This window comes from Erpetoichthys calabaricus, chromosome 2 (assembly GCF_900747795.2).
Source record: "Erpetoichthys calabaricus chromosome 2, fErpCal1.3, whole genome shotgun sequence".
Taxonomy (NCBI): Eukaryota; Metazoa; Chordata; class Cladistia; order Polypteriformes; family Polypteridae; genus Erpetoichthys; species Erpetoichthys calabaricus.
The window spans coordinates 39,023,958-39,038,811 of record NC_041395.2 but is presented as its reverse complement, the minus strand read 5'-3'; the positions used below and the strand labels follow the sequence as shown (position 1 = coordinate 39,038,811).

The window sequence follows — 14,854 nt, the reverse complement described above, 5'->3', positions numbered from 1 at the left end:
TCGGTCCAATTAGTCTGCACCTTATTTCATTAGATTGTATTTAAATTGTGAAGATCAAATAACATTTTTAGGAACCATTCAAACTGGAAACATTTGGAGATTTATAGGCATTTTATTTGCCAGCTTTGTAGCTTATCCCATTTTTAATTCTTGGGTTGAAGCTCCATATTCTGTTGGCTGTATCTGGCTGTAGGAGCCACCAATGGCCCAGGGCCATAAACATGTTTGGCAAACTTCAACTCAATACACAGATAAATGCAGTTTTAGTTCATATTGTAACATTTTTTGGGTACCTTTGGAAGTGTATTTTTAAATTTCACGATTTCACCACCACATGACCAAAGTACTTTTTTTCTGTCAATTACATTTGAAGTTATTTTCATTACATTCTTTTAGAACATTGATTTTTTTTTTTTTTAGGCTGCTAAAGTTGTAATTTAAAAATTTTTTATGAAGAAGACCTGATGGTGGGTGTCCTTAGGTGACTTACATTCTTCCCCCATTTTTGTCTGTTTTATCATCATACCAAATACATAATTTGGATTTCAATGTATTGAAATTTAGAGTTGATTTTGTATAGGTGCTTTATTTTTAAAATTTTTTAATGAGACTAATACACACTTGTTAAACGTTCCTGAAACATGGCATCTTTGACAAGCCTAAGGCTGTTTTTACTAGCAGACTATTTAGTGAAATTTATTATGTAATACCTTTTAGCTTTTCAAACCTTTAAGCTAGTGTGAAGGTATTGTTGTGGGGTATGTCAGATTTGCTGATCACAATCTCTGAATCTCTGAAAATTGCAGCCCATGTCACATTTTATCAATCGATTGCTGATCTTTCAGCACAGTTGTGCTTATCCCTTTTTCTGACAGCCAAATTTGCGTTGCGTGACATTGTGCCAGAATTGTGAAGAGCTTAACAGCTGCAGCAGCAGCAAACTCCACTCTAACTTTTTTTGGTTCTATTTTTGATATGAAAAATGCAAGACGTCAGACAGATAAGCTTCTGCTGTGTTTTGAGGTTTGAAAGATGTGTATTCCTTATTCCTCATCATTACATTCTGTGTATTGTACCTCCAGACAAGCATTCATTAGTTTATTTGGCTGTCATCTCTTCTGTTTGCACAGCTTGTCCCTTTGACCAACAAGACTAATTAAGCTGTTTGATATTATCCTAGCTAATTATTGACTAGTTGGTCTCAGTCTTTGGATGTGTCACATTAGATGATTGGCTTCATGGGAGCGTACTGTCTTCTACCTCCAACTTGGCTGAGATTATGTAAATGAAGGTTACAACCGAAAATAACTGAAAAAGTCCTCTAATGTGACAAAGCCTTTAGCTGCAATGAATATCTACTTTTTTTTATACCAAAGAAAAATGACAGCACCAGCTTTATACTGCATCGGTTTTCTGTGGAGACAGGGTTCTAATCAGTAAGTAGAAATGAACTTATTTTAAAAAGTGAATTAATCTGTTTTATAGATTAATGTGATGATTGTAGAATTAAGATGATTTGCTTATATGATTTCTGGAGATCTGCACTCAACATAGCATCAGTCTGCTTTACAGAGTGTATTTTTTCTTTTCCCTGTTTTTCTAAAAAGTAATTATTTTAAAAATCATTTTCTTCAAACAAGATCCTTTCATTTTTACAATTTTGTAGAACAAGTTTAACTCTATTTTACAGAATATCAGTATGTCTGTGGAAGGTGATTATACGTATCTTCGAATCAATTTTTATTGTCCTGGCAGTGCTTTGGGCAGAAATGAGGGCAACATTTTTCCCAATCCAGAAGCAACTTTTGTTAAGGAAATGTAAGTGTCATTATTTATTTTCTTCACAGTATTTAAATTTGTTTTAAGACCATGTTTTAAAGAGCACGCAAGATATGTGGCCTCCAATGAATAGCCCATTTGGTTTTTGTACAGTAGCATCAACATTTTGCTGTTTTAAATTAAAGGTAGGTGAAAGTTAGGTTAACAGTGTTGATGCACTGCTATCTAGTATTTGGAAAACTACAGTTCATGCTCCATTTTATACAAGTAAGCTTTTTTTTTTCATTTTGTATTTTTTTATTTTTTTTATATACCTTAGAGTGTCAATGTAGCAATTACTATATTAGCATTTTGCCTAATGCATGCTTATTACCCAATGCTGTAAAAGTATTTCATTTGTTTAGGTTTAAGTTGTCCAAAAATCTGGATATTTTTCAAATTGCGAATTATGCAAAATAGATTCAAATCAACCTAGTAAGCATCTAAGGGCCTCTATAACACGTTTTGTTTTTACTAAATAGATAATATTAAAGATGTATGGTTATGTTTAAACTGTTTCCTGTCATGATTTGTTTACTCACTACATGGCTACAGCCAATAAACTGGTAACAGCATAAACTAATAGTGCAGTGGATATTGACTGGGTTTTATAGATAGATAGATAGATAGATACTTTATTAATCCCAATGGGAAATTCACATTCTTCAGCAGCAGCATACTGATACAATAAATAATATTAAAGAATGATAATAATTCAGGTGAAAAACAGACAATAACTATGTATAATGTTAAATGTTAACGTTTACCCCCCCGGATGGAATTAAAGAGTCGCATACACATATACACTAGGGGGCTTCACTCGCCAACCCCCGTATTTGGTTTTCCGGATACACACTTTTAAGATTGTTTTTTCTTTGAATTGTTGCTATTTCATTAGTTTCACTTTTATTTCAGAACTTCTGTAAAAACAATATTTGTAATCTTGCGAGTCCCAATATGTTGAATCTTTTTAATGAGGTCAGGATAGGTTTCTCTGTTTGGAATTTCAGCATAGACAAAACGATCTACATCATCAGCATTTAATAATTTTTTTTTTTTTTTTTACACAAAGTAACAAAGTAAGTAGAGTTCTGCATTGGACTCCTGTCTGTAAAGTCATGCTATTTCCCTCTCACAGTTCCAAAAGTACATGGGTTTACCAAGGTGATACCCCAGCTTTTGTCTAGGTTTTTGTACAAGGGCTAGACAGAACATTTTTGACTCCTGGGGTAAATTTAGGTTTTTAAATAAGCAGACAGATAAATATATATACATTAACAAAGTAACCAATAAATGCATGTGCGGTAAACTCCGTTTTTGAAATTCTCAGGATTCTTTATTTGTCACATGCATAGTTATACAGGACAACACGCAGTGAAATGCATCCTGATCCGCTTATCAAAAACTGTGCAAAGTTAGAAGAGTATCCGTTAGATTAACAAAAAGTCATAGATTGAAAGATAACAGTATAGTAGAACATAATAAGTAAAATTATGTGAATAAAGTAGAATTAAGTGTTAAAGTGCAATAGTGTAATTATTGTGCAAAACCAAAGTTAGACTGGTGCATAGTTAAATGAGGCAGTTTGTTTGTTTGCGCTACTGCGATCTTTTTTATATTTTCTAATTTTCCTACTTTCATATCCTTTAACTTTCTCCACATGTGTATAGCGCCAACGTGGTTTTTTTTTTTTTTTGGAGCCTTTTTAATTTCCCAGGTTTCATAATCTCTAACCTGCTCTGCATGTGTTTAGCGCCAATGTTTGTAAACATCTCTATGAAGTTCTACTTTGTCATTTTACTCAGTCATTTATTTAAGAGCCGGATTGGATGTCCTTTTTTTTTTTCAGTTCCTCTTGTTCCGGGCTGATAATTACTTTCCTTATTTTTCTGAATTTGCACCTCGAGTATTCTTTTTTGCTCATTTTTCTGTCCAACTCATTTGAGTCTCTTTTCTCAGCGCTTTTCTTTCTTCTTCGTTTAATCGTCAATGTTTCATTTCTACCCTATTCATTTCTACCGTATTGACCTTATACACACTATATGCACTGAGCCCTGGAGCTGTGTGTGCTGCATGACTGCCTTTACACTACTGATGTTTTTTTTTTTTTTTGATATTGCTTGTAAGTAGGGTGTGTCCTCGTTCTATGTTCCCATGAGACGCACCGTGGCAGGTCTCTTTTGTCTCGCAGGTCTTTAAATTATCTTCCGAGAAAAATCACGTATCGTAGACTATCAGGACAGGGGGCATGATTTCTTTTTATAATAGAGAGATACATACACACACACACACATTTTGTTTACATGGTAGCAGATCATCTTTGTATCATGTTTTATTTTTCTGGGTTGTATATATTCATAGATAATTCATTTAAGAATTTAACATTTGAGGATTTTGTCCTTGATAAAAAGAGTAGTGAGTTAAACTGTACTGACTTTGGATAACATATCCCCACCCATAATTTATTGTGAATGTTCCTCTTTTAATTCTCAGTATGAACTGTCTTGAACTTGAAATGACAACTGCAACTACAATATCTAAAACCACCTTAATAATTTACATTAATATCTGGGATCACAACATGCCAGACCCATGAATTTGATTTTTATCTGTAATAATGTACGACGCTTTGTCAGATCGGATCTTAAAATTAAAATTATCTTTGCACATTCTTCTTATTTTTAAAATACAGCGGTATCAGAAAATTTGTGAACCCTTTTGAAGTTTCTGCTTTCATTTAATGTAATACACAATCAGATCTTCATGTAAGTCTTAAAACATTAAGCTAATACTGTAGAACATATACCGTAGATACTCACATATTAGTCGATCTTGCAGATAAGTCGAGTGTATTTTTAAGCCGAAAATGATGAAATTTGTTATGACCTGTGTATAAGTCGAGGGTAAAACTTGACAGCTTGCGACCTTTAACACTATGAACCAGCCGACAGGCATGCGTGATCATATCCACTATATGCCGGCTTGCTCCTGCGACCTTTAACACTATGTACTGGCCGACAGGCACGTGCGATTGCAGCCACTAGATGCCGGCTGGCTCTGGCAACCTTTAACACTATGTACCGGCAGTCCAGCCAGCGCGATTGCAGCCGCTATATACCGGCTTGCTCCCGCAACCTTTAACACTATGTACCAGCCGACAGGCACGCGCGATGGCAGACGCTAGATGGCACGTGGCTGCTAATGGTATGTTTGTTATCCAAAACCTGCAAAAGCTAATGGTCAAATTCAAGTATTTCACAGTTTAAATAATTATTTAATGAAATTAGAAAAAAACTAGCTAATTAGCAATAGTATTGCTGGCTTATAATTATTTCAAAGACCATGGGAAACGGCAGATGACCGGTGACTTAACACCGTGAAGTGTTGAGTGTACAATGTCATTACCCAAATGACATTCTATGGACAATTGTGTTGCCCCGTGGATAAGTCGACCCTGTTTTTTTGAATGAATTTTAAGGCATAAATTTTTCGACCTATACGCGAGTATCCACGGTACTCTCATTCACTTTTTAATCAAAGGGGTGTTTGGGGAAACAACAGGTCTGACTAACTAGATATGTTTGTAAACAACAAACATTATTTGTCAGTCATTTCCTTGTACGTGTAGGTATTAAATATTTCTTTTACATAAAAATCAACTGAATAAAAATGTTTGATTAAAAATATAAAATGTTAGTTTTCCTGAAAGGAGATTTTTTTTATCATGACTGCTGCTGCTATATACTGTAGTTCTAAGGTTAAACTCTCCTGAGCTTAATGATTTAAGACCACCTTTTCTGTATGTTTGTTATAACCTAGCAATAACCACACATGAGCCTTGGTGCACTGTTCAACTAATTATAAAGCTCACAGCACCTCAGGTGCATGCAGTGTTAATCCAAGCTACTGAAGATTCATTCTTTAATTTATATGCCTACATTTATTTGTTAGATTTGCCTTATGATGTTTGGTTGCACAGAGTATTATATTTAGTGGTCATTATCTTTAACCTGATGATACCTACACATAATATACTTTAGTGCCAAACCTTTACTGTCAGTTATTTTTTAGTGAAAGTAATTTATTACAGATATCTTTTATTCTATACAGCATTTGATTCATGAAGTTCTCTTGGCTTCTACATAGTATGATTGCATCCTTTGAAGAATTTTGCCTCAAGCAGTACTCATCGACACCTTTTACTAAATGCATATTAGAAAATATGTTAAAGGAAATGCATCCAACTTTCCTAATAATTCATCAGTTTGAATGGCTGAAGTTATGTCTCATAACAAAGATATAGACATTCTTAAATTGCTTATAAAAATATTTTCAAAGAGTGCATTCCTACATGAATCGAGGAAACCCTAAGAATGGTATGTTTTAAATTGGACGTCAGATAATGAATTGTACTTGGGTATTCTTAAATTAATCTAACACTGCACATTTTGGGGGGATAGTATATTATAATTCCTGAAATATTCTGATATGTTTCTTGCCAGTAGAATGAGACAGACATGTTACTTCTTTAAAGAAGGCTGTCACATAGACATTATATGGAAGTTATATCATCTCACTGCAGTGTTACTCTGTATAGGGAAAGTTGTTGAGCAGTAATGTAAAAATGCTTTCTTCTGTACCTTTTTAATTCCCCTACCTTTGTGCTTTATAGCATAAAAAACTGTATTAGGGAGATGTACTTAAAGCATTCCAATACATTTGCTTATGTAAAAAGGCTTATTTCGAAGGTTAAGCATAGCTGCTGGTGGATCGATTGTCCTGGGTTTAATTCCTGTCTCCGGTCACCTGCTCTGTGGTTGGGATGATCTGGTCACCTTTTCTTTTAGGGAAGTTTCAATAAAACAAAACTGCAATATTTAAGGAAATTGTATTATTAATCCCATATGTCATACAAAGTATGCGTTTTTCCCTTTAAAATGTTTTGCAGCAAGTTTCTACATTACAGCCTTGTATAACCATTGAGATCTCGTTATTGTTATCCTTGATATTTTGCAATTACTGTATACTCCAATGAAATATTTGTAGACATTTTGTTCAGTGACCATCAGATAACCTTTTTACTAAAACAAAATACAGTGGAACCTCGAGATACGAGCACCTCTGTATACGAGAAATTCAAAATACGAGGAAAGTATGAGCAAAAAATTCAGCTCTAAATACGAGCATTGGTTCGCGTAACGAGCCACGAGCCAGGCTGTGGGTATAGCTCGCGGCTTAGCAAGGGGGCGTGGTAGCAGTTGCGAGCCGCGATCTGCGGTGTCTGCGTTTCTCACTTAAGTGCACAGGTGGGAAACTGCCCACATCCATGATTGTTCCTGTGGCTGATGGGCTGCAGCTGCCATGTCCTCCCCGCATATATAGAGAAGCGCGAGCCGGTTAAGGGGGAGAAAAAGTAAAAGAATAGAAAGAGAGAGAGAAGGCAGGCAGGCAAGTGCAGGCTCGCGTGTAGCTGAACAGGCGAGCCAAACAGCTGAAGCAGGACGGTGTAGAGAAGGTCAGCTGCATTAAGAGTGTCTCGCCTGTTGCAGAGCCCGCATGGGAGAAGCAGGTGAGACGCTAACAGAGAAGAAGCACCGGGGATTGTCATCTGTTTTTAAAGACTGCTTCTTGTTGACGTTTTAACCTCGTGTTAAAGGATTGTTATTCTTGTGTATTTTAAACCTCCACTTCACAACTGTTTTAAGGATTATTTATTTAAAGATTTATTGAATGCTCTACTGCACTTTGGACACCTGTTTTGATTCTTTTAATAATCAGTTATATTATTTACCAGTGTTATTTATTAAAGGTAGACTACAGTATATATAATTTATCAGTGTTATTTGTTAGGAAAATTGATTTTTATGTTAATATATTTGGGGTGCAGAATGGATTAACTGGATTTCCATTATTTTCAATGGGGAAGTTTGTTCTAGATACGAGAAATTCGCTATACAAGCTCAGTTCTGGAACGAATTAAACTCGTATCTAGAGGTTCCACTGTACATTAAAATACTATTTTTACTAATGTAATATGCACATATATACAGTCATGGCCGAAATTATCGACACCCCTGGAATTTTCCCAGAAAATGCACCATTTCTCCCAGAAAATTGTTGCAATTACAAATGTTTTGGTATACACGTTTTATTTCCTTTATGTGCATTGGAACAACACAAAAAAACAGAAAAAAAGCCAAATCTGACATTTCACACAACTCATAAATCAGGCTGGGCAAAATTATTGGCACCCTCAACTTAATATTTGGTTGCATGCCCTTTGGAAAAAATAACTGAAATCAAGCGCTTTCTATAACCATCAACAAGCTTGTTACATCTCTCAACTGGAATTTCCGACTACTCTTCTTTTGCAAACTGCTCAAGGTCTGTCAGATTTGAAGGGCGCCTTCTCCCAACAGCAATTTTGAGATCTCTCCATAAGTGTTCAATTGGATTTAGATCCGGACTCATTGCTGGCCACTTAAGAACTCTCCAGCGCTTTGTCTTCAACCATTTCTGGGTGCTTTTAGAGATATGTTTGGGGTCATTGTCCTTCTGGAACACCCATGACCTCTGACACAGACCCATCTTTCTGACACTGGGCCCTATATTGCGCCCCAATATCTTTTGGTAGTCTTCAGATTTCATGATGCCTTGCACACAGTCAAGGCATCCAGTGCCAGAGGCAGCAAAACATCTTAGAACCTCCACCATGTTTGAATGTAGGTACTGGTTCTCTTCGTAGGCCTCATTCTGTTTTCTGTAAACATTAGAATGATGAGCTTTACCAAAAAGCTCTACCTTGGTCTCATCTGCCCACAAGACATTCGCCCAGCAGGATTTTGGCTTCGTCAAGTACATGTTGGCAAACTTCAGTCTGGCTTTTTTATGTTTCTGTGTCAGCAGTGGGGTCCTCCTGTGTCCATCTGTGCTTTTAACTCTACATTTCAAGACACCACAAACACAGTGCTCCATTGTAGTGATTTTATTTTGCTTTAATAACCATTACCTGAAGGCAAATGCATTGTTTGATTTATACATTATAACTGATTTATGCTGTGGTTATTTTGCAAAGAAATTAAAATTGAGTCCATCACTAAGGAGCATTTAGTAAATTTATATTGTTTTAACAGATACGTATAACTGTAAATTGTAATATTACCTTGGAATTTTAACCTATTTTTGTTAATTAATGTTTTTTGATTGTTTTGACAGTACATACCGTGCATCCAACTTGAAAAATCCAGGTGATACCTTGGTGCCGTCTATGAATCTTCAGAATGCATTCCGTATTATTAAAGAGGTACAAAAGCGTTACAAGACCAGGGAAGCAGAAGAGAAGGAAAAGGAAGGAATTGTCAAGCAGGATTCACTGGTCATCAATCTTAATCGCAGCAATCCCAAACTGAAGGACCTTTATATTCGGCCTAATATTGCACAGAAGAGAATGCAGGGGTCTTTGGAGGCACACACAAATGGTGAGGTGGTCTGGCTAATTTATTTATTTGTTCAAGCGCAACTCAAGTGAATGTTTTTTTTTTTTTTTTTTTTTTTTTTTATTCATCAGTTGAATATTTTATGGCTTTAACAAGACAAGGAATGCTTACCCCATTTACACTGCAGACAATACTAGAAATGTTTCTTGTCTGTAGTTTGAGCATATGGTGGTGTACTTCACCTTCTTGACCTTTCTTAATTAAACACTTTTATTTAACTTGACACCTCTGTCTTAGTTAGTCTTGGTCAAATCTTGCAACTGATTTTAAACCCACTTTTGGCCAAGCGAATTTCTTCAAATTTTGCATACGTATTCAGTATCGATGACAATACATTTATCTGTCAAAACTGAAGCAGTTGGAGAGCAAATTTCACTTTAATCAATGGTTATGCGATTCCAGTTAATGCATACACAGCTGTGACGGAGAAAAAATATAGTGAGATATAGGAGCATACAAGTGAGCGATGCATCTAATTGCCCCCACTTGCCTCTTCTAGTGAGTGGAGTGGGTAAATATGTGCGCTGACTTTACTCTTGAGAAGGAGTTGCCTTGATGATCACTATGAGGAGGTATTGGTGTAAGCTTGTCGTTCTGTCGTCTTTTTTTTTTTTTTTTTTTTTTCTCCTGCTAATTCTATAAGAGCCTGAACAGAAAAACAGAGACCAAAATATAATTCTTTTTAGTATTCAAATAATTCTGCAAAGAATACTTTTAAAGAAGCTTCCTGTTCATGAAAAATGATTAAAGAAAAATCCTTTGCAAAATACTTAAATTAATTCAATCAATTAATAGAATAGCCACTACTTTTATCAAAATATTAAAATCAACATTGTAATTTACTACCATGCTAAGCAAGTTTCAAAAATTGTTTTAATAAACTTATTTACATCCCATGATTTTATTTAAGACACAAGACTAACATGCTTAGCAGGTTTATAAGTAAAAGACATCTTGTTAAGCTAACAAGACTATTCAGCAATTTCAAAGTTGTCTAACTTTTCTTTTTTCAATTAAAAATGTGAGCTGCTCCACTTAAAACAAGCTTGCTATCCAGACTGAAAATGTGTTTTTATTAAGTAACATAATAAAAAAGCCTGTATTGAAGTAGCTTTTCTCGATGTTTGTCAAATTGCACAGGACAATTTCTCAGTTTCCTTTTTCTGAGCCTATTGCTCCACTTTAAGTGTAAAGGCTAAGCTCTCTGATAAAACAAGCCTCCACTGCTGCTCATTGTTTACACTGCAGGAAGTTTGCTGCCAAAAAAAAAAAAAAAGACTGAAGACTTGCTTAAAGGAGCACTGACACTAAATTTGGGAAAGCAGGAGCTAAAAAGATCGGCTATTCTGATGGTTTTTTTTTTTTTTTTTTGAAAATTGGCCACCAATCTAAATCTGCCAATCAATTGGAACATCGTTTGTAGTTCTCTTTTGGCAAAACTGTCCATCATTAATCTGCTCAAAAATGTTAAGTGTCATCATTTGCCACAATAAATACTAAAATAAGCATGGCACCTGTGGTAATTTTCTGGTGTTATAAATCTACATTATCAATATGTTTAGTAATATTGACACTTTTATAGGTTTCTGTTATCAGATTGCTTGTACCATGCTCTTTTCTGGTTAGCTGTGTGATTGTACCCTGCAAAGGACCTGGTATATGTGTTTCTTGCCTTTCACTCAGTGCTACTAGAATAGTAATAACACATTTTTTACTTCAGTAAAGTAAATATTGAGTTAACTTAGTTGTTGCTTTAAAAATTAAGCTGGCCATATAACACACATTACTTTTAATGTGTTAACCTGCTGGTCTCGAGATTTCGTTTGAATTTAGCACTGTACATTCAGCTTATCAACATAAATTTGGCTATTTCTGAAATATTGACACATTATTTTAGTCCGGAAAAGGTATAAATCATTTTCCTGAATACAGTCATATGAAAAAGTTTGGGAACCCCTCTCAGCCTGCATAATAATTTACTCTACTTTCAACAAAAAAGATAACAATGGTATGTTTTTCATTTCCTAGGAACATCGAAGTACTGGGGTGTTTTCCGAACAAAGATTTTTAGTGAAGCAGTATTTAGTTGTATGAAATTAAATCAAACGTGAAAAACTAGCTGTGCAAAAATGTGGGTCCCCTTGTAATTTTGCTGATTTTAATGCATGTAACTGCTCAATACTGATTACTTGCAACACCAAATTGGTTGGATTAGCTCGTTAAACCTTGAACTTCATAGACAGGTGTGTCCAATCATGAGAAAAGGTATTTAAGGTGGTCATTTTCAAGTTGTGCTTCCCTTTGACTCTCCTCTGAAGAGTGACAGCATGGGATCCTCAAAGCAACTCTCAAAAGATTTGAAAACAAAGATTGTTCAGTATCAAGGTTTAGGGGAAGGGTACAAAAAGCTATCTCAGCGGTTTAAACAGTCAGTTTCAACTGTAAGGAATGTACTCAGGAAATGGAAGGCCACAGGCACAGTTGCTGTTAAACCAGGTCTGGCAGGCTTAAGAAAAATGCAGGAGCGGCATATGAGCAGGATTGTGAGAATGGTTACAGACAACCCACAGATCACCTCCAAAGACTTGCAAGAACATCTTGCTGCAGATGGTGTATCTGTACATTGTTCTACAATTCAGTGCAATTTGCACAAAGAACATCTGTATGGCAGGGTGATGAGAAAGAAGCCCTTTCTGCACTCACACCACAAACAGTCACTTGTTGTATACAAATGCTGATTTAGACAAGCCAGATTCATTTTGGAACAAAGTGCTTTGGACTGATGAGACAAAAATTGAGTTATTTGGTCATAACAAAAAGCACTTTGCATGGCAGAAGAACAACACTGCATTCCAAGAAAAACACCTGCTACCTACTGTTAAATTTGGTGGAGGTTCCATCATGCTGTGTGGCTAGTCAGGGACTGGGGCTCTTGTTAAAGTCAAGGGTTGGATGAATTCAACCCAGTATCAACAAATTCTTTAGGATAATGTTCAAGCATCAGTCACAAAGTTGAAGTTACTCAGGGTTTGGATATTCCAACAAGACAGTGACCCAAAACTTCTTTCGGCTGCTCCCGTTAGGGGTCGCCACAGCGGATCATCTTCTTCCATATCTTTCTGTCCTCTGCATCTTGTTCTGTTAACACTCATCACCTGCATGTCCTCTCTCACTACATCCATAAACCTTCTCTTAGGCCTTCCTCTTTTCCTCTTCCCTGGCAGCTCTATCATTAGCATCCTTCTCCCAATATACTCCGCATCTCTCTTCTGCACATGTCCAAACCAATGCAATCTTGTCTCTTACTTTGTCTCCCAACTGTCCAACTTGAGCTGACCCTCTAATGTACTCATTTCTAATCCTATCCATCTTTGTCACACCCAGTGCAAATCTTATCATCTTTAACTCTGCTACCTCCAGCTCTGTCTCCTGCTTTCTGGTCAGTGCCACCGTCTCCAACCCATATAACATAGCTGGTCTCACTACCGTCCTGTAGACCTTCCCTTTCACTCTTGCTAATACCCATCTGTCACAGATTACTCCTGACACTCTTCTCTACCCGTTCCACCCTGCCTGCACTCTTTTTCACCTCTCTTCTACAATTCCCATTACTCTGTACTGTTGATCCCAAGTATTTAAACTCATCCACCTTCGCCAACTCTACTCCCTACATCCTCACCATTCCACTGACTTCCCTCTCATTTACACACATGTATTCTGTCTTGTTCGTACTGACCTTCATTCCTCTCCTCTCTAGAGCATATCTCCACCTCTCCAGGGTCTCCTCAACCTGCTCCCTACTATTGCTACAGATCCCAATGTCATCAGCAAACATCATAGTCCACGGAGACTCCTGTCTAATCTCATCTGTCAACCTGTCCATCACCATTGCAAATAAGAAAGGGCTCAGAGCCAATCCCGAATGTAATTCCACCTCCAACTTGAATGCATCCGTCACTCCTACCGCAGACCTCACCACTGTCACACGTCCCTCGTACATATCCTGTACAACTCTTACATACTTCTCTACCATTCTCGACTTCCTCATACAATACCACAACTCCTCTCGAGGCACCCTGTCATATGCTTTCTCCAGGTCCACAAAGACGCAATGCAACTCCTTCTGGCCTTCTCTATACTTCTCCATCAACACCCTCAGAGCAAACATCGCATCTGTGGTGCCCTTTCTTGGCATGAAACCATACTGCTGCTCACTAATCATCACCTCACTTCCTAACTGAGCTTCCACTACTCTTTCCCATAACTTCATGCTGTGGCTCATCAATTTAATCCTCTGTAGTTACTATATTCCTGCACATCCCCCTTATTCTTAAATATCGGCACCAGTACACTTCTTCTCCACTCCTCAGGCATCCTCTCAATTTCCAAGATTCCATTAAACAATCTGGTTAAAAACTCCACTGCCATCTCTCCTAAACACCTCCATGCTTCCATAGGTGTTCCATCTGGACCATCGGCTTTTCCATTCTTCATCCTCTTCATAGCTGTCCTTACTTCCTCCATGATAATCCGTTGCACATTCTGATTCACTATCTCCACATCATCCAATCTCTTCTCTCTCTCTCTCTCTCTCTCTCTCTCTCTCTCTCGTTCTCTTCATTCATCAGCCTCTCAAAGTACTCTTTCCATCTGCTCAACACACTCTCCTCGCTTGTGAGTACGTTTCCATCTTTATCATTTATTACCCTAACCTGCTGCACATCTTTCCCAGCTTTGTCCCTCTATCTAGCCAATCGGTACAGGTTCTTTTTTCTCCCTCCTTAGTGTCCAACCTCTCATACAACTCATCACACACCCTTTCTTTAGCCTTTGCAACCCCTGTCTACACCTTGTGCCTTATCTCTTTGTACTCTTGTCTACTTTCTGCATCTCTCTGACTATCCCACTTCTTCTTTGCCATCCTCTTCCTCTGTATACGCTCCTGTACTTCCCCATTCCACCACCAGGTTTCCTCTTTCCTCTGTCCAGATGTCACGCCAAGCACCCTTCTTGCTGTCACCATTACTACATCTGCTGTAGTTTCCCAACTGTCTGGTAATTCTTTACTACCACCCAGTGCCTGTCTCACCACCTCCCTTAACTCAAACTTGCAGTCTTCCTTTTTCAAATTCCACCATTTGATCCTTGGCTCTGCCCTCACTCTCTTCGTCGTCTTGATCTCCAACGTCAACCTTCAGACCTCCATCCTATGCTGCTGAGCTACACTTTCCCCTGCCACCACTTTGCAGTCTTCAATCTCCTTCAGATTGACTCTTCTGCATAGGATGTAATCTACCTGTGTGCATCTTCCTCCACTCTTGTACGTCACCCTATGTTCCTCCCTCTTCTTAAAATACGTATTCACCATAGCCATGTCCATCCTTTTAGCAAAATCCAATCCTCTGACCTTCTTCTTAATTTCTCTCATTAACACCATACCTACCCATGACCTCCTTGTCTCCTCTGTTCCCTTCATCAACATGCCCATTGAAATCCTCTCCAATCACCATTTTCTGTCCCTTGGGTACACTGTTCAACAC

The 14,854-nt window shown here is 37.3% G+C and overlaps 1 protein-coding gene across 1 annotated transcript in view; it reads left to right on the top strand.

The window, feature by feature from the left end:
• supt16h (SPT16 homolog, facilitates chromatin remodeling subunit) overlaps positions 1–14,854 on the top strand; it is a 67,424-nt gene that overhangs the window by 29,434 nt on the left and 23,136 nt on the right. The window contains exons 15-16 of the mRNA XM_028793623.2: positions 1,691–1,818; positions 9,034–9,296. Coding sequence (XP_028649456.2) covers positions 1,691–1,818; positions 9,034–9,296 — 391 coding nt within the window. The remainder of the gene's footprint in view (positions 1–1,690; positions 1,819–9,033; positions 9,297–14,854) is intronic.